At 40.9% G+C, this 20,754-nt stretch overlaps 1 protein-coding gene across 3 annotated transcripts in view; it reads right to left on the reverse strand.

The window, feature by feature from the left end:
* Positions 1–16,647: 16,647 nt before the first annotated feature.
* The window catches only part of LOC309803858 (dual specificity protein kinase CLK4-like), a gene marked incomplete at its 5' end in the record, with an annotated part of 214,810 nt that continues 210,703 nt past the window's right edge, over positions 16,648–20,754 (reverse strand). For all 3 annotated transcript variants that reach the window (XM_082620698.1, XM_082620700.1, XM_082620699.1), the window contains 4 exons: positions 16,648–16,798; positions 16,881–16,971; positions 17,695–17,774; positions 20,586–20,668. In XM_082620698.1, the coding sequence (XP_082476824.1) occupies positions 16,658–16,798; positions 16,881–16,971; positions 17,695–17,774; positions 20,586–20,668 (395 nt within the window). In that variant the 3' untranslated portion in view covers positions 16,648–16,657. The remainder of the gene's footprint in view (positions 16,799–16,880; positions 16,972–17,694; positions 17,775–20,585; positions 20,669–20,754) is intronic.

The following is a 20,754-nucleotide window of genomic DNA, read 5'->3' on the forward strand; positions in this document are numbered from 1 at the left end:
GAAACACTGTGGTGCTATTCATACTACAGTTGAGGATGCCCCTTTGGGGAGTATGCTTGCGACCTTGGGGTAGCTGCCTTTCCTAGGAAGAAGAGGATGGCTCAGGCAAGGGAGGCCAGCACACACAGGGGCACTCTGGCCAGTCTACCACCACTGTTCTATGGGGAGGTGCCCTGCTGGAGGTTTTGATCAGCATGATGGGTGAGAGATTTGAAGTCCCAAATGTGGCTCCTGCTTTGAAGACACATAGCAGCAACCTTAACAGAAGTGTCCGAGAGTCTCATATGATGCTTCCAGCAAGGAAACTCAGCATCTGCTGGGTCCACAATGCCCAGGTGGCATCGCCTAGGTGGCGTCGACCGAATCCAGAGTCTGTATTTTTTGGCCCGGACTGTTTTTGATTCCCCTCACCCTGCCAAGCTGATGTTGGCACCCCCTCAGGTCTGGGTTGCCCTGGGTGAGCGCTGAGCCCAAGCAACCCCAGGCACAGCACAGCATCTCCAAGATGGAGCTGTTCTGAAACAATTTCCTGAGGGGCCGTAGGCTGGACAGGGCAGGTTGGATTGACCATGTGCCTCCAAGGGCCCCGGCCAGGTTCTGACTGAGGTTTCCTGCCACCAGGAAACCTCCGGTCTGCTGGGGGCCCCACACCTCTGCAGGTATATCAGCGTTGGGAACTATAGCTGCTACCAGTGACAGAAGTCACCACACACTTCCCGCAAGAGCTTCTTCATTATCCCGGCACAGGTAGGAAGGCAGGCCCTTAATGCTGGCGGGAAGCCACCGGTCCGAGTGCACACACCTGTGGAGACTCGCCCCCAGATCTGTTATTTCAAAGCCCGCAGTCTTTCCTCTTCCTCCCCCTGCTCGTCCCCGAAACAGCCCTTCTAGGTTGTTTTTCACGTAGGCCGACCCTGAGGCTGGAGCAGGGACAGCAGGACCCCTCGGCCGCCAGCACCCCAGCCTCCCTCCCCACCCCACCCCACCCCCGACCCCGCGCAGGCTGCTCGGACGGACTCAGGCGCTCACGGCTGGCCGGCGGCCGCTCCGCACCGCGACGGCTCCCGGTGCACGGACAATCCCAGCCCCATGCTCAGCGACTTACCTCGCGCAGCAGGTGCTCCAGTTGCGGCTCGGCCCAGGCGACCAGGGTGTCCGGCGACCCCACGCGCCACAGCAGCTCCCGCTCTTCCTCGAGCGCCGCCACCCGGCCCTGCAGCGTGGCGGCCTGGACGCCCAGCAGCAGGCAGGCGACCGCTGAGCCGGCGGAGAGCGGCAAGCACAACGCGCTCACCGCCCAGGCCCCGGCTGCTGTCGCGGGGAGCTGCGCACCGCCGCCGCGCGTCCGGCAGCCCTTCCGCGCGTCGCCGCCGGCGCCCTGGCCTGGACTCATGGTGAGCTCATCGCGGGTGGACTCTCAGAGAGGACGGTGCACAGAGCCGGGGTCGCTGGCTGAGCGTGCTGGAGAGCCCGAGGAACGAGGTCGGCCCGGCACGGGGCTTGGCCTCCAGGCAGCAGCGGACCGCGGCGCACGCCCCCTTCCCTGCCGCCAGCTCCTCCACAGCGGCCACTTTGGGCAGTTTCCTCTATGCAAATAGACCCTGCCAGAAGAGGGGCCGGGACCCACCCAGGCGAGGAGCGGCCAGGCCAGAACTGCGTGGCGAGGGGGCGGGGGCGGAAACGGAGCTGGCTCCTCGGAGCCCCACAGCGCGTACCTGGCTGACCCCGCGCGCAGCACGCACCTCCGCCCTCACCTGGACGCCGGGCTGCACCCACTCCCGCGCATGCACCTCTGCGACTCCGCAGCCCGAGTTCCAGCTGCGATCCCAAGAGGTCTGTGGTGCACCCAGAGACTCAGAGCGCCTTCTGCAGCCTACCCCTGGCTGCGGCATCATTCATTTGTTGGGAAAATTCCCCTCGACTTGTGAATTAACCTGACACTTTGAAGTGTCACAAGTTTTGAAGTACGAAACTTCAAACCCTGTGGAAAACTTAGTGAATCCTTTCTAGATGGTGCCCTAGCGCCGCTTGGTGGTGGAAAGCGACCTCTTGTGCATTCATCCTTACAGATGCAGTCAGGGTCGGGATTGAGCCCAGTGGAAGGATGCCTCTTAGAATATTTAATACTCTCACCATTTATTATGTGCCAGACATGCGGTGCTGGAAACAAATTGAAAGACCTTGTTCCTGACCTAGAGAAGTCTTTCATTTGAGAAAATTTAGGCTTTAACAAATGCAAAAGATAGGGGAAAAGAACTCCAACTTTTGATGAGCTGATGGCTTAATTCTGTAGTGGAAACACAACTTGGCCAAAAATAATCATCTAGTATGCACCACATTTAACCTATACTGCGATTCTGATGCAAATGTACACCCCAGGGGTAAAGTAGGAAAGCCTGAATGAGAATCAAATGGCCGGAACAGTCTTTTTCAAGAAAGGGGGGCAAGGCTGGAAGTCAAGCACATTCTCTGCTGGCTCAGATTCCTACCAGGCATATTGTATCCTAAAATGGGTCCCACATAACTCTCCCACTAACTCCAGTAATAATCAAATAAAAACAACAGACTTGCTTGGACCTTTGTAATTTGGGCAAATCCACAGCCGTTTTTGAAAACAAGACCTGTTATATCTTCCCACTCTCTGGGTATCTTTGGATTTATTAGCGTCTTTGGATAGATTACTTATCTCTGAACGCGGTTGAGGACCTTCAGCTGACATATTCCTCCTTAACTCCTGAATTTGGAGGGGAAAGTTACCTCCAAGATTGGAATAAAACAAATGGTTGACATCTCAGCTCTGCAACTTTGTAGCTGTGACCTTAGGTAACTTGGGGTCACAGTTAAGTGGTTATACAGAGATAGGTCTTGCTAAGATCTAGCGTATGCCCAATAAATTGTCTGAAAAGTACTTGCTCAGCAAACTGGATTGTCTTCTTTGAAAAGAGGCCAACACCATGTTACAAGTGGGCACATCATTCTTGCTACAAACACATAGTGAAATTGCCCATCACCTGTAAAGTATTGTTCACCATATTCCAGAAGCTTCTGTGTATTAAACAAGCCAAGCTCCTTGGTCTCTTTGGCCTCTGCCCTTGCCTACAGCCTCACTATCTGGAATATCCTGCTCTCAGATCTTTGAGCAAGATCCTCCTTCAGGTCAAGGTCCTCAGGTCCTTAAACCTCACTATCTCCAAAAGACCTACCCAGACTGTCCCATCTAAGGAGGCTTCACTCGCAGTCCTCAGAAGGATTACTCAGGAAGATCATTTATCACTGTTTGAAGTTACCTTTTTATTAACAAGACAAAGTTATCCATTTGTCTTGTTCACCCCTGTTTTCTCAAAGAGCAGTACAGGATCTGGCAAATATTTGTCAAGTGAATTAAGGAAAGGCGAAAATATGTTTACTGTCTACAGCTTAATTTAAAAGACAAGGCAGAAAATACTCTATTTTGTAAGCTGGGGTCCTGGAAGGAACAGATGGCATCCTCAGACTGAAGACAGTCTGATTGTAGAGACTGTCTACATGGTGGGGCAGATAAAGGGAAGTCAACAGGGGATGTTGAAGAAGCACTCTGGAGTATAAACAGTGGGAGGCCACTATCATCTCTAGCTACAGGGGGGAGAAGAACGAACTGTGTGGGAACCCTGTGAATGCTCGGAGCTCAACAAAGGTCAGCTCAACAGGAGCTGTGGCCTTTGGTCAAGGGATACCACCTCTGCAAAACCATGGCTTGGAAGGTAAGGAGCTGGGGGATAATCTCTCTCTCCTCTTACTCTCTGAACTGCTGGGTCTCCCACTGACCAAACCTACAGGGCAAGGGAGCCCAGATGATGCAATGCAAAGAGGTCAGCCTCCTAAGGGCAGAGAGCTGAGTCAGAGTGGTGGAGAGCAGATCTGGGAGGTGGGCAGGAATCCACTGCATTCCCTAACATGTATATAGATTACCAAGGTCAATCTAGCTACTGCTGCCTCTGAAATGGCTAACCTGTCAGCGATAGGCACTAGTCCTCAGGGAGACCAACTGGCTACTTGGTGGCAAATCAACTACTTTGGACTCCCTTCATCCCAGAAGGGCCGGCACTTTGTCCCTCACAGGGGTGGATAGCTATACTAGGTATGGGCTTGTCTTCCCTGTTTGCAGAGCCTCAGGCAGCACCACTATCCATACAGATTCCCCATTCCACAGGTGTGGAGTCCTATATAACAGAGCATCTGACCAGGGAACCCACTTTACAGCAGAGGAAGAGGGGGAGTGAGCCCATGACCATGGAATCCACTGGTTGTATTACATCCTGCACCAGCCAGAAGCAGCCAGCCTCACAGAACACTGGAACTGCCTTTTGAAGGCACAGGTGAAGCACCAACTCAGAGTATTCAGAGACAATATGCTAAAAGACTGCAGTGCCATCTTTCAGGATGTGGAACACTCATTAAATGAGGGACCTCGGGCTTCCTTCGTGGTGCAGTGGTTGAGAGTCTGCCTGCCGATGCAGGGGACATGGGTTCGTGCCCCGCTCTGGGAAGATCCCACATGCCGCAGAGTGGCTGGGCCCCTGAGCAATGGCTGCTGAGCCTGCACGTCTGGAGCCTGTGCTCCGCAATGGGAGAGGCCAAAGCAGTGAGAGACCCGTGTACCACAAAAAAAAAAAAAAAAAAGAAAAAAAAGAGGGACCTCTACATGACCCTTTTTTTCCAATAATGCATGGGTCCAGGAACCAACGGGTAGAAGCAAGAGTAGCTCCACTCACCATCACGTCCCGTGGCTCACTGGGGGATTTTGTGCTTGCTGTCCTCACAAAGCTGGGCCCTGCAGGATTGGAAGTCCTACTTCTCAAGAGTGTTACACTTGCAAGGGCACACAGCAGGGATCCATTCAACTACAAGCTATGGCTGCCCCCCAGGGCACTTTGAACTCTGTGTCCAGGGACCTGAAGTCTAAGAGTCACCATTTTGGCAGGAGTACCTGACCCTCAACAGTAGGGAGAGGAGGCTGCTTTTATACAGTGGGGACAGGGAGGAATATGCCAGGCACCGTCTGGCACTCCTTTGCCCATCCTAACTGTAAATAGCAAGTGCAGAAACCCAGCCTGATGTTTCTCAAGGGCTCAGACTCTTCAGAATAAAAGGGCATTATAAAATATCTTATTCAAAAGGGATTACTTGGGTCAGATAGGGTTGATAACCACTGTATAAGATTATAAATAATGTTGATAATGAAGAGGTTCAGATATATTCAAAATGCTCTGTTTAAGAAGGCAGGGGTACTTAAACATTTTTTTTTTTAATTTCCAACAAAAATGGTTCAAATTAAGCTTTAAGTCTTAAAAGGATAAGTTTCAATTCCATGAGGAAATTGTTACTTAGAAAAGGCAGTATGATATTGTGGAAAAAGCATCAGGTATTGATGTATAATGCCTAGATTCCAGTTGTGGTTCCACTAATAGCTCACAGCTACTTACTATTTCAGACCCCCAGTTTTCTAGTTTGCAAAATGGATATACCAACAGGGACTAGACTTACTCTATCTGAAACTAGAAAACTAAACAAACTATATGAAACGGCAGTTTTCAAGATACTGGACATCAGGCAATGAGGGACAGTGACCCTTGGGAGATGGTGGAAAAATGAAGTGAGCCCAAGGATTGTCCCAAATTACTCTATGGAGAGATGTTTTCAGGCCACAGTGCAGGAAGGGGGACCCAGGCAGAGCCACCCTAAGGTGAAGGAGCTGCAAGTCCAAAGAAGCTGAGGCAGTTAGAATTTGCAGGGTAGAGGACTGGAGAGCAGAGCTGCACACAGAAAGAGAACTCTCCGCCTGAGATCATCACACTTGTGAGGAAACTACTGGGGCCAGGACAGAACCACTCAAAAGGATGAGACTCTAATTAGAGAGGAAGCAATCCCCACAGCCCACAGGCCAGGGAGAGCTCTTCTTCCCACCAGCCAGCATGGAAAACCTTCTAATTCAGAGGGCATTGGGTAGAGTACTCAAAAGATTTTGCATCAACAGTGGGCATAAACTAGCGCTAGACTAAATGCTGCTCTCGTCCTGCCTAATAAAGCTTAAACCCCAAACCTGAAAAGATCAAAATGATTCAAGTAATTTAATCATGTTCCATAATAAAGCTCAAGTGAATATAAAAATACCCAATAACCTACAAGGTAAAACAAAAAGCCAAAATTACCAGGCACACAAAACAGCAAGAAAATATGACCCATGATAGGAGAAAAAGCAATCAATCAAAACCACCTCAGAAATGAAAGACTTGATAGCATTAGCAGATAAGGATATTAAAGGTTATACCTGTATTCTATATGTTCAAGGAACTAAGAGGAGATACTGAACATGTTAAGTAGAGACAAAAGATTTTTGTTAAAAGTCTAATCTAGAGGCTAAAATGACAATGTTGAGATGAAAATTAAACTCTATGGGATTAAAGGTAGGTTAGACACGGCAGGAGATTAACATAGTTGCAGTAGATGGGACTTCCCTGGTGGCTCAGTGACTAAGAATCCACCTGCCAATGCGGGGGACACAGGTTCAAGCCCTAGTCCGGGAAGATCCCACATGCCATGGAGCAACTAAACCCGTGCATCACAACTCCTGAGCCTGCGCTCTAGAGCCCATGAGCCACAACTACTGAAGCCCGTGCACCTAGAGCCCATGCTCTGCAACAAGAGAAGCCACCGCAATGAGAAGGCCGCACACTGCAACGAAGAGTAACCCCCGCTCATGGCAAATGGAGAAAGCCCGTGCACAGCAATGGAGATCCAACACTGCCAAATAAATAAATATATATATTTTAAAAAAGGAAAATATAGCAGTAGAAACTATCTAAAATGAAACAGAAGGAAAAAGCTTGAAAAAAAAGAAAAAAAAGAACATGTATTATCTCTTTAAAAGATAATAGATGGCTTAAGGCAAAAATAACAATGTATTGCAGGGTTTTAACATATGGCTAAGTAAAATGTATGGCAAAATGGTATAAAGCCCAGGAGGGGAAAATGGTAGTGTACTGTTACAAGATTCTTTTACTGTATGTGACATAGTATAATGTCAATTACAAGCATATTGTGATAAGGATGTATACTACAAACTCTAAAGCACATGCTAAACACACACACACACACACACACACACATACACACGGTTTAGCTAATAAACCAGCTAATAAAGTAGAATTATGAAAAATACTTAGTTCAAAATAAAGCAGAAAAAGGAAAATGGGAAGAAATGGGAAAAATAAAAAAAAATAGGAAGATGGTAATCTAAACCCCCAAATATCAAAAATCCCATTAAATATAAATGGTCTAAACACAACTAACAGGCAAAGATTGTGGCACATATATACAATGGAATATTACTTAGCCATAAAAAGAAATGAAATTGAGTTATTTGTAGTGAGGTGGATGGACCTAGAGTCTGTCATACAGAGTGAAATAAGTCAGAAGGAGAAAACAAATACCATATGCTAACACATATATATGGAATCTAAAACAAAATAAAAAATGGTCATGAAGAACCTATGGGCAAGATGGGAATAAAGATGCAGACCTACTAGAGAATGGACTTGAGGATATGGGGAGGGGGAAGGGTAAGCTGGGACAGAGTGAGAGAGTGGCATGGACATATATACACTACAAAATGTAAAATAGATAGCTAGTGGGAAGCAGCCACATAGCACAGGGAGATCAGATCAGTGCTTTGTGACCACCTAGAGGGCTGGGATAGGGAGGATGGGAGGGAGGGAGACGCAAGAGGGAAGAGATATGGGGATGTATGTATATGTATAACTGATTCACTTTGTTATACAGCAGAAACTAACACACCATTGTAAAGCAATTATACTCCAATAAAGATGTTTTTAAAAAAAGATTGTCAGATTAGATAAAAATGCAAGACCCAAATATATACTTCCTACATAAAACACTTCATAGATAAATAAATGGATGGAAAAAAGATGTACCATGGTAACATACAAATGGAAATAGTATCTATTTGTGCTCATTTCATATGGTTCCTACAGGACTAAAACCAAAAGGATAGGAAAATCATTTATAGACTATAGAATACTGTATAAATCAAGAATATAGGGTATACATCAAGAAATGGTGAAAATAACAGCTACTTTATATAAATTCCCTTATTTAATCCTCACAACCACTCTTGGGAAGTTAGGTATTAGTATTTCAACTCATAGATGAGACTACAGAGAATACCTAATTTGTCTACCTATACAGGGAATCCCAGGGTCTAAATTCAATCTGACTCTGCAGGCAAGCATCGTCACACAAGTCATATTGTTCTCACGTGTGCAGTTATTGTGAGGACACACAACATAACTTAAATGTTCCTAAAAATAATGGGAAAATATTAAAAAAATAATAGCAAGATCTTTAAAAATTAAACTCCTCTATTAATGACATGCTCTAATCATTTAGGCTGGTTATTATCAATCATTCTCAAAACTGTACCTACCCATGTTGCCTTTAGTTAAGAGTAAATCCAGCAGTGTTTAAAAGCACTGGGTTCTTTTTAAAAAGGTATCTAAATTGGAAGGGAAGAGGGAAAACTGTCATTATATGCAGATGACAATGATACTCTATATAGAAAACCATAAAGACTCCACACAAATGCTATTAGAACTGATAAATGAATTCAGCAAGGTAGCAGGATAGAAGATTAACATACAGAAACCTGTTGCACTTCTTTACAGTAATAATGACATATCAGAAAGAGTAAGTAAAAAACCAATTCATTTTATAATCACATCAAAAACAAAAAACAAAAAACCTAGGAATAAACCTGACCAAGGAGGTGAAAAACGTATTTGCTGAGAACTGTGAAACATTGATAAAAGAAACTGAAGATGACTCAAAGAAATGGAAAGATATCCCATGTTCTCAAAGTGGAAGAATTAATATTGTTCAAATGTCCATACTACCCAAACCAATCTACAGATTTAATGCGAGCCCTGTCAAATTACCCATGACATTTTTCACAGAATTAGAATAAATAATCCTACAATTTATACAGAACCACAAAAGACCCAGATTTGCCAAAGCAATCCTGAGGAAAAAGAACAAAGCTGGAGGCATAACCCTCCCAGAATTCAGACAATACTACAAAAGCTACAGTAATCCAAACAGTGTGGTATGGGCACAAAAAAAGACATGGATCAATGGAACAGAATACAGAGCCCAGAAATAAACCCACCCACTTATGGTCAATTAATCTTCGACAAAGGAGGCAAGAATATACAATGGAGAAAAGGCAGTCTCTTCAGCAAGTGGTGTTGGGAAAGCTAGACAGTCAGCTGCATGTAAATCAATGAAGTTAGAACACTCCCTCACACTATACAAAAAAATAAACTCAAAATAGCTTAAAGACTTAAATATAAGACATGACACCATAAAACTCCTACAAGAGAACATAGGCAAAACATTCTCTGACATAAATCATAGCAATGTTTTCTTAGGACAGCCTCCCAAGGCAAAAGAAATAAAAGCAAAAATAAACAAATGGGACCTAATCAAACTTATAAGCTTTTGCACAGCAAAGGAAACCATAAACAAAACAAAACTACAACCTATGGACTAGGACAAAATATTTGCAAATGATGTGACCAACAAGGGCTTAATTTTCAAAATATACAAACAGCTCGTACAACTCAATAACAAAAAACCCAACTACCCAATCAAAAAATGGACCTACATAGACATTTCTCCAAAGAAGACATCCAGATGGCCAAGAGGCACACAAAAAGATGCTCAGCATTGCTAATTATTAGAGAAACGCAAATCCAAACTACTGAGGTATCACCTCCACCAGTCAGAATTGCCATCATCAAAAAGTTTACAAAAAATAAATGCTGGAGAGGGTGTGGAGAAAAGGGAACCCTTCTACACTGTTGGTGGGAACATAATTTGGTGCAACCACTATGGAAATCAGCATGGAGGTTTCTCAAAAAACTAAACTAGAACTACCATATGATCCAGCAATCCCACTCCTGGGCATATACCCAGAAAAGATGAAAATGAATTCTAATTGGAAAGGATACATGCACCCCAATGTTCATAGCATCACTGTTTACAATAGCCAAGACATGGAAGCAACCAAAGTGTCCATCGACAGATGAGTGGATACACACACACACACACACACACACACACACACACAAACACACTAGAATATTACTCAGCCATGAAAAAGGAATGAAAAATGGCATTTGCAGCAACATGGATGGACCTAGCGGTTATCATACTCAGTGAATAAGTCAAAGAAAAATATCTTGATATCACTTATATGTGGAATCTAAAAAGATGATACAAATGAACTTATGTACAAAACAGAAATAGACTCACAGACATAGAAAATAAATGGTTACCAAAGGGGAAGTCGGGTAGGGATAAATTAGGAGTTTGGGATTAACAGATACACACTACTATATATAAAATAAATGACAAAGACCTACTGTATAGCACTGCGAACTATATTCAATATCTTGTAGTAACCTATAATGGAAAAGAATCTGAAAAGGAATATATATATATATATACACACATATATATGTATATATATTACTGAATCACTTTGCTGTATACCTGAAACTAATACTTCAATAAAAATAAAATTCAAAGCTCATGATAAAAAAAAGGAGCACTGTTTTTTTTTTTTAAGTTAAAAAAACCTTAATTTTCATTTATATTTGTAATGGGAAACATTTTAAGTCACTGGGAGGAGGGGGTGCATGGGAACTCCTCCAAATCTACAATTAATCTTTAATTTCATTACATGTAACTGCTGTTGATAGTATCTAAAGAACTAGACCTATGAGGTGTCTGCTCCTTTGGGATATTTAGGATTTAGGATTAAATATCCCAAAGGGACCACAAATTGTCCCTTTACAATTAAATCTATGCTAAAGTCTTTTAATTATATATAACTTCTCCCCAAAATTGCAACGTTTAAAAACAAACTAAAACCAGGAAAGGAGTGAATATAAGAAAATATATCTGAATAGTTGACCATTCTTGATTGGTTAAAAAAGGAAAAATTCTTTGAAAATTCTTTGAAAATTCTATTCCCCCTTCCAGTTTCAGTGAAATGTCACAATAAAAACTGCTATGATAGGGAGTCAAAACTAGAATTCTTGGGCTTCCCTGGTGGTGCAGTAGTTGAGAGTCTGCCTGTCGATGCACGGGACGCGGGTTTGTGCCCCAGTCCGGGAAGATGCCACATGCCGTGGAGCAGCTAGTCCCGTGAGCCATGGCCACTGAGCCTGTGCGTCCGGAGCCTGTGCTCTGCAACGGGAAAGGCCACAACAGTGAGAGTCCCACGTACCGCAAAAAAAAAAGAAAAAAAGAAAAAAAATGTAGAATTCTTGATAGTTTTGTAATTCCTGGTGCCCTAAAGAGGAACAACCAACATTACTGGGAAAATTTAAAAAACATGAAGTCACCTGGGTTAAAGCATTTATAGAAAGCAAAGTAACTGCTATTTACTAGGGGTTAAAGCATTTATAGAAAACAAAGTACATAACTGCTATTTACTAGTGGGTCAACTAAAAGCCAGGTAATCTGCTAGATTAAAAAAAATAAATTTTTGGCTGTGTTGGGTCTTTGTTGCTGAGTGCGGGCTTTCTCTAGTTGTGGTGCACGGTCTTCTCACTGTTGTGGCTTCTCTTGTTGCAGAGCACGGGCTCTAGGTGCATGGGCTTCAGTATTTGCAGTGTGTGGGCTTAGTAGTTGTGGCGCACGGGTTTAGTTGCTCCGTGGCATGTGGGATATTCCCGGACCAGGGATTGAAACTGTGTCCCCTGCATTGGCTATTAGATAACAGATATTATCCCTCAGTAATTCCAAGTAAGGAAGTACAGTTACTTTAAAGTAACTTACTCCTCCAAACACAGAGAAGACCTAGGACTAAAGTTGAAACCATGCTAGTAAGAAGTCTGAGCTCTTTTAATTCATTGAACTGCTACCCCAAAGAATTAACAGACAGGTAAGAAATGAACAAAAAGGGTCGGGATGCTTCTTTATATTTCAATTTCAATCTACAGGCTTGACTAGATCCAAATTCAATGTTTTTGTTTTAAAGGCAGTGATACCCCACAGGTGCTGTGTATTTCCTATTGCATCACCTCAGACGCATATCAACACATCTATCTGGTTGCCAACCTGAGGTTCAGCCTGATCCCTTCATTTTAAAGTTCTCCATCAGTTTTCCCCTCATGGTTTTAGCATCCACTGATGATTGGTGCCCAAATATAGTATTTCATAAAGAGTAGCAACACAGTGTATTTCTAACATCCCTTCTGTATTTATCAGAAGGAATACTATAAAAAAAACTTCACTAACTCTCAGTTTACAGGATAAGTGGGGACTAGAGGAAAGGACACCACTCCAATGAAATATTGAATATGGGAAACTCTCTAAAGACAAATGACCAAGTTTCAATTAGCAAAGAAATAAAAAGAGGAGAAAAAGGCACATAGTGATTAAGAGATCTGAGACAAATTAGCTATGTGTGGACCCTGACTCGGTACTGATTCAAACTAACTTAAAATAACTCTTTAGACAATCAGGAAACTTTATAGACCCTACCAGATAAGGAATTATTTTGTTAGGTGTGATACTCGCATTAGAAACTCATGGTAAAAGATATACAGTACAGAAATATGGATGAAATGGTATCTGACATTTGTACTTAAATGCAACAGGAAAATAAGTTGGGGAACTGATGAAACAAAATTTGCAAAATGCTTTTGATTTTTTAAGCTGGGCTATATATATTTAGAGGTTCATTATTCAACTTTTGCATGTTATTTTAAAAAATCACTAACATAAAACTGTCCGCAAAGGCTAGACTGGCCAAGGAGTTGTAAAGCCAACCTGACTTAAAACTTTACCTTCCCTCTATGAAAATATGGAAAAAATAAAACCAATTAACCAACTAATTGGATCAACTCTTTTAAGAATTAAAATTGTTTCTACCTATTTATTTGCAAACGTGCAATCTACTAAGCCAACAATTACTGACGCTATTAATACTGTTAATGACTCATGAATTCTTCTGTTCTATTTGAAAAGGTTGCCTTTTTTTGTTGTTGGCTGCTTGGCATGTGGGATCTTAGTTCCCTGACCAGTGATTGAACCAGTGCCCCCTGCAGTGGAAGCAGAGTCCTAACCACTGGACCACTAGGGAATTCCCAGAAAATGCAGCTCGTTAAACGAAGTACTAGATGTTCAAATTTACAAATTTTTTAAAACTTATTTCTTTTTGTCTGTGTTGGGTCTTCATTGCTGTGTGTGGGCTTTCTCTAGTTGCAGTGAGTGGGGGCTACTCTTCGTTGCGGTGCGCAGGCTTCTCATTGCGGTGGCTTCTCTTGAGGAGCACAGGCTCTAGGCATGCAGTCTTCAGTACTTGCAGCACATGGGCTCAGTAGTTGTGGCTCTCGGGCTCTAGAGCTCAGGCTCAGCAGTTGTGGCACACCAAGTTAGGTGCTTCCGCCATGTGGGATCTTCGCGGACCGGGGCTCAAACCTGCGTCATCTGCATTGGCAGGTGGATTCTTAACCACTGCACCACCCTGGAAGTCCCTGGATGTTTAAATTTAAAATACCTTACTTGCACCAAATTTTGTGGGAATCAGAAATTTCAAACTGGAAATGAGTTAAAAAGCCAGGCCACTAACTGACAAAGTGTTTCTTCATTCCAGGATGTCAAGATAGTTTAAATATAGGTTATCTGCCTATCTACTTAAAACAGAGTATATTTTCAAATTATCATACCATTTTAACCATTTTGATGGTTGAAGCTATGTATCAACTACTAAAGAAAAACGTGAGAAAAGTGGAATCCAAGTAATTAAACTATTAGCCATTACATTCATTTCATCCCATTTCACAGAACCATGAACAAGAATCAAACTGAAGTTTTTAACTCAGTAAGGTGTATTATCACAAGAAGGCACAATGCTAGAATCTAGGATACCTGAGTTTAAGTCACAATTCAGCCGCAATTATTAGGAGTCGTGGCTGAGTCATTTCTAATTTCTCTAGCATCAAGCCCTTCAAGATTATTCAGAGGAATAGTTTTCAGCTGTACGAACTACAAAACTCCACTGGGTATTTTTCTACTGTCAACTGCATAAGTCAATTTTATTCGTCTACTCCAAAAATTTTGATGAATGCATGGGTGAGAACACCTGAGCAAATAAGCAGTAGCAGAAAACACTGGAAATAACCTATTTAGCTGCACTTTTAAAACTAGGTTTGACGTCAATGGAATTTCTAGAAATAGTAAACTAGGAGACATCAAATCATGAGGGAAAATACCCAGTTACAAACGATCCATATTTATACACTGGCCATTCTAAACCTTTCCTGTTAGTGCTGAAGCTCCCAACACTGTCAAATAAAAACCTGGTGCTTTCAGAAATTGAGTCCAGAAGTACAAGGAAAAAGGCAAATAAGAGTAGGAACCTGAGAGTTCACAGAAGATGGGAAGGAAGGTTAGCAGGAGACACTCATATGATACCAGAGGTACCATCCTCACCACTAAACTTTTCTTCTATCCTACCTAATTCACTGAAGTTTCACTTTAATTCCTAAACTTCCGTGAATTGGGCCTGGGAACTAGCAAATACCCTTAGTGAAGAATGTAAATACTTTTCAGCAGGGAAAGGGGTTAGCAATCATTACCTTCTTAGTAAGAAAGAGTGTGGATAGTTTTCTTTCCTCCTATATCCTGAGATCAGCTACTCCAAAGGAATGAGTTTCTGATGGGGGAGAAAGTAAACATTAATTTGGGAACCTGGAGCACTTGTAGGGAAAGGTCAGGAGGCTTCGGTAGTGCAGTGGCTCTAGCAGTATGGAAATGGAGAGGAAAATAAAGGATGGCTGACTTCTGAATCTCTATAACGAGATTGCTGTGTTAAGGAAAAACCTTTTCTTTACATCAAATGCTCCTTTAAAAAAACTTTATAACATATAACATAGTTGAACTATATGTGGACTGCATCAGAGGCCTAAGAATAATTTAGGCAGTGATTCTATGGCAAAACTTCTTTCAGCTCTCTTAAATTCCTAGTCAACGTCAGGAACATAGCTTTACTCTATGTGCAAATGCTACCAGCGGATCATGTAGAGAAACCCACTTGGTATCACCATTTGTCATACCAAAAAATTACATGCATCTTATGTTCAGAATACAGATGAAACTCAAATCTTTGGTAATGCACTTCAGAAATGGGAATACTTTTAACAAAAATCTTTATCTGGATAAGCAATCATGAATTCTACAACAAAAAAATTTTTACCTGGCATACTGATCAATAGTTTTGGGGTTTTTTTTACTAAATTATCATTTACCATGTAGTTTTTTTTTTGTTTGTTTGTTTTTTGTTTTTTTTGTGGTACATGGGCCTCTCACTGTTGTGGCCTCTCCCGTTGCGGAGCACAGGCTTCAGACGCACAGGCTCACAGGTCATGGCTCACAGGACTAGCCGCTCCGAAGCATGAGGGATCTTCCTGGACCGGGGCACAAACCCGTGTCCCCTACATCGGCAGGTGGACTCTCAACCACTGTGCCACTAGGGAAGCCCCTACCATTTAGTTTTTCATGTGTAAACAGGTAAACAGAAAAAAATACCTACAGACAAACAAAAAGTTCATTATGTTAACCAATCAGGGTCTGGAAATTTCTGCAGTTTTCTTCCCAAGTGTTCTCCGATCAAATCATCTTTTTTTTTGTTTTCCAGTAAACAGTAACATAAATACAAATTGTTTAATAATAGCCATAAAGTCTCATAGGCTGAGGTTTTAGTATTTATACTTCATATGGTAAGGAGACAGATATTGGACAATTTCTAGACTCCTGAAGATTTGGCATTAAAAACAAAAACCTCAGTCATCAGAATTCCTATTTCTACGTTTGTGACTAACTACATAAATAACCATTGGAAAACAGGAGTTTCCAAGCTAACTTTCCAGTTAGACTTTAATCTTAAACGATGTGTGTATGTGGTTTTCTTAATCTATTACGATGCACAAGTTGGATGTCTTTCCATGAATGCTACTTACCACCACTGACATCAACCAATGAAACAGAACACAATACTTACAATTTAATGAAATTCCAACAGCAAACAGTTCCTGTGGGTTTTGGCTTCTAATACCTACCTACCTAAAGTTAATAATACTTATTACCTGTTCAACAATTACAGAAAAATCTTTTAAAGTTAAGGAAAGTTTGAGGTAAATAAAGAATATTCATTTAAGAATGAAATAGTCAAGATTTCCTTTTACTCAAAAAAAACAAAAAACCAAACACAAAAATCACTTCCAAGAGTCAACCTCCATGTACAAAAAGGCAAGATCAATCACTGGACACAAAGGATATTCCAAAGGTCTTTAAAAATTGTAATTAATCTCAAAAAAGGAAAATTAATTTTAGCTTTTATATTTCATTCATTATCAAGACCATATTTGCTTAACAAGATAATTATGCAATTGATACAAAACATACAGCATTTACACTTAACTGTACAAAATAATTTAAGTTTATAAAAATATTAGAATGTTTAGAGTTGACTGACACAGTCTTAAATCATCTCTTCTAGAGAAGTATAGTAAGACCACTGATTTCCATTTTATTTCTTTTTTAATAAGTCAAAGAAAGGATGCTGCAATGCTTCATCCAAGGTAATTCTTTTCACTGGATCATATTCTAACATTCTTTGAATCAGGTCAAACAGTTTCTCATGTTCTTCATCATGACAGAGCATAAATTCCTGAGGGGAAAAATGACTTTGTTTAAGAAAGACAATAAAAAATAGTTAAAACAGTTTTTTTTTTGTTTTTTTTTTGTTTTACCTTTAATGGTTTGCAGTGTCTCGTAACATATCTACCAGCAGAACTATGTTCCTCCCAATCTAGCTGATTATGAAGAAAATACTTCTGTTTCCTATAGGAAAGAGAAGTCTGGATTAAATTTTAAGAAAAAAAAAAACCCCAAAACCCACATTCTTACCCTGCCCCCGCCAGGGGATTGGGGGAAAAGATGGAACCATAGACATCTCTCTATATATACATAAACATACAATTTCTAAATATCTCAGCAATAATTATATCGGATACCTTATATGGTATTTTTCCTAATCTTGTACCCTCTGAAGTTTTAGTATCCCACCTAAGTTGTACCATATGTGAAACAATGCCAGCTTCAAAAACAGAGGTTCCTAGATCCATTCCTGTAAATTCTGATTTCAATAGATCTGGAATGGGGCTAGAAATCGTTAACAATTTCCTGCATGACTTCTGCGGTGAAGCTATGTTTTGAAACCACTTATAGTATTCTTGTCCAAAGACGTACATGTGGTTTGCAACAGTCTGGAATTCAAATTTAGATAGGACTCCAAAATCAAGCTCTTTTTACTACTCTATGTATTATTTTTAAATCAACCTAGGAAAACATTTATGCAAAGGTTAACTTGAGTATAAAAACACCACTTTATTTACTGGATCACAAAGTAAATATTGCATTACTTTTCAAAAACTTGACTTCATGAAAAAAAATTCAAAATCTACAGTCTTTGGAATAAGCAATAACAACAAAGATGGGTTTTCTATAGTTTGAATATAGGCCACTGCATGTACCCAATAAGGACTTTAATCTTAAAAAGCATACCTTGTTTTCTGAATCATGTGTGTTGGTATGGGTCCTAATATACGTTCCATCATTGCCAGGTGTTTTTTACTATGATGAGTCTAAAAAAATAGGAAAAAGAAACTTAGCACTTTCCATTTCCCTACATGCACATAAAAGGAAAACACAAGAAAACAGTGTTTCTAGGACTTCCCTGGTGGTCCAGTGGCAGAGAATACACCTTCCAATGTGGGGGACGTGGGTTCGCTCCCTGGTCAGGGAAATAAGATCCCACACGCTGCAGGGCAACTAAGCCTGCCCACCACAAAAAGAGAGCCCGTGAGCCACAAACTACAGAGCCCACACACTCTGGAAACCGCACACCACAAGTGGAGAGAGAAAACCCACGTACCACAATGAGAGAGAAGCCCACTTGCTGTAATGAAGACCCAATGCAACCAAAAAAAAGTAAATAAATAAATGTTAAGAAAAAACCAAGAAAATAGTGTTTCCATAAAAGGACTAGATTAGACAGCTATACAATTTATACTACACTATACTTCAAAGATGGAATAAAACTGAATGAGCTACACTGATTGTCTGATTTCTGAAATGAATTGGTAAGGTCTGTATAGCTGATTGAGGAACAACTTTTTAAGTATATTTTACTGAAGTACAGTTGATTTACAATGTTCGAATAAGTTGTTTAATGTAAAACAGAACAGTTTTTCCTTATTTGTATTACTTGCACTGTTTAACTGAGGGATGACTGGGAAGATTACCAAAAACCTGGCTACTCATTTTATCAGTTGCTTAACTAACCTCCATTACCCAATGGACAGCAACTTTGTAACACTAATCCTAGACAATAAAAATACAGTCCCAATAATTCTTACAACAACCTTGAGCTAGGAATGTGGGAACATAACTTTCAAAGAGGTTAAGATACTAGCTCAAGCTCATATAGCTCATCAATGAGGAAACCTGAGCTATGAACCCAAGTCAAAACTCATATTCTTAAATTACACAGTAACAGAGCTTTGGCTAAAGTAGAATAAATTGTTAAACTAAATGGTACACTCCTAAGCGGAGGCTGGCAAACTTCTTCTGTAAAGGACCAGATAGTAAATATTTTAGGCTTGGATGGTCACAGATGGTCTCCACCACATATTCTTTTTCATTTTTTAAAACAGGCATCAGATAGGATATAGTTTGCCAATCCTTGCTCTGAAGAGCAGAGTCTATGTGCAATGCTTTTTAAATCCATTAACTACTGTGCCTAGCACACTGCTTTCAAAATGTTCTTAAGTCATGACAGGAATAAATAATACAAGCTCCATTATCTTCAAAAAGTTCCTTAGTTGAAGACTATTTTGGAGGGTGGAATTAAAATATAAACCACATCTCAAACCAAAGTTAATAATCGACGCTTAAGGTCTCAGAATGATTTACAATCATAAAACCATCTGAAGGATTTTATATGTGTCAGAATGAAGAAAGCATGCACTGTGCTCAACTTTTTCCTTGACCCTATAGCTTACTACCACAAAACCAGACACCACCCCCTAGAAATGTCCGACAGCTATGTTCTAGATATCAAACTTGTCTACAAACTCAGAGTACTTTTAACAGATCTCTATGGAGTAGACAGAAGTTTGGTGAGGTGCCCCATAGCAGTGAACACATATATTCTGCAACAGCCACCTAAGTGACTTATAATTCATCACAGCTTCCTCCCTCCTCATCCTGCATTGCCATAACCTCAAAGCAACCTTGACAGTATTAGCCAGGAACTTCCTAACCACCCTCACCCCATCCAACAACACACCTTGATCAAATCACAGCCCTCTTAAAGTTCTCCAATGGTTACACCACTTGAAGCTTTCAAGACTTTTAGTTTTCCGACATAAGCAAAATTATGAGGAAAACAAGTAGAGACCTAAATAACATTTTCTCCTTTTTGTTCTGCCAAGTAAGCCAGTAACTATTATCATTTCATAGAAAGAACATTTTAATACCCAAAAAAAACCAGAAGAGATAATTTCTAAATGAAAGCCAGAACGGCAACCCTACAAAATCATTTTCATTTTAGATCAGTCTACATTTGGAAACCACTGACTCCTAGGATAAAACAAATACCTTTCTATGGCAAACAAGTCCACTATGAATCAGTACTTGCCTACTGACACCATTTTCCTATTTATCCAAGACACTCCGGCAGCACTATTCATCCTTCCTCAACTAGAGTAGCTTCCTTTATGCCTCTTGCATTTATGAATACCATTTCTTCCTGATATGGCCATCACACACTCTAGTTTTCTGACAAACTCTTACTCTTCCTTATAGCTTGGAATAAACTCCCTACTCCTCAGTGATGCCTTCTCGAAGGAAACTTAACCGTTCACCTTTTCTGGGTTCCCTTCTACATTGTTCCATTATAGCAAGTATCACATTGTACTGTACGTTTTCCCATGTCTATCCTGTGTATGTCTTCCTTGAGGAGAGAGATGCTGTCTTTTCATTTTTATACACACAGTGCTTAGAAATGTGCCTAGGGTGTCATACATGCTTAATACAACTTACTGTTTCTGAATTCTTTTAATAAAAGTGCAACATAACCAGAGCTGAATTAAAACTGACCATAGTAACACTAATGTAAATTTATGAAGGAGCATCACAATAAAATGGATCATATGAAGTCAATATGAACCATGTGTTTAAAAGCTCCACATGCAGAATGAATTATGACCATTCACTGAGAGAATTTCATTCAACTATGGTTTTAGAGAAGCATGACTATTTTGCACATGGAAGTTTACATCTTAAGAATAATGACACTATGGCAACTTTCCAATATGGAAACCAAAACTTTAACATGCCTTTAACATTAAAGCTCATTATGAATCAGTAAGTAACATTTACTAAATGCATACCTGAAAGACTGTGAAACCAAGGTAATATTCAATAAGAATGCAACCTATGCTCCAAACATCACATGGCTGAGACCAACCTAAAGCTATTTAAAAACAAAACCAAACATTTTATTAGGCAACAATTTTTAATTGCCAATACACAATATCTTTTCCTATGTGGGTGCTCTCT

Source organism: Mesoplodon mirus (genome assembly GCF_964341445.2).
Source record: "Mesoplodon mirus genome assembly, chromosome: 5".
Taxonomy (NCBI): Eukaryota; Metazoa; Chordata; class Mammalia; order Artiodactyla; family Ziphiidae; genus Mesoplodon; species Mesoplodon mirus.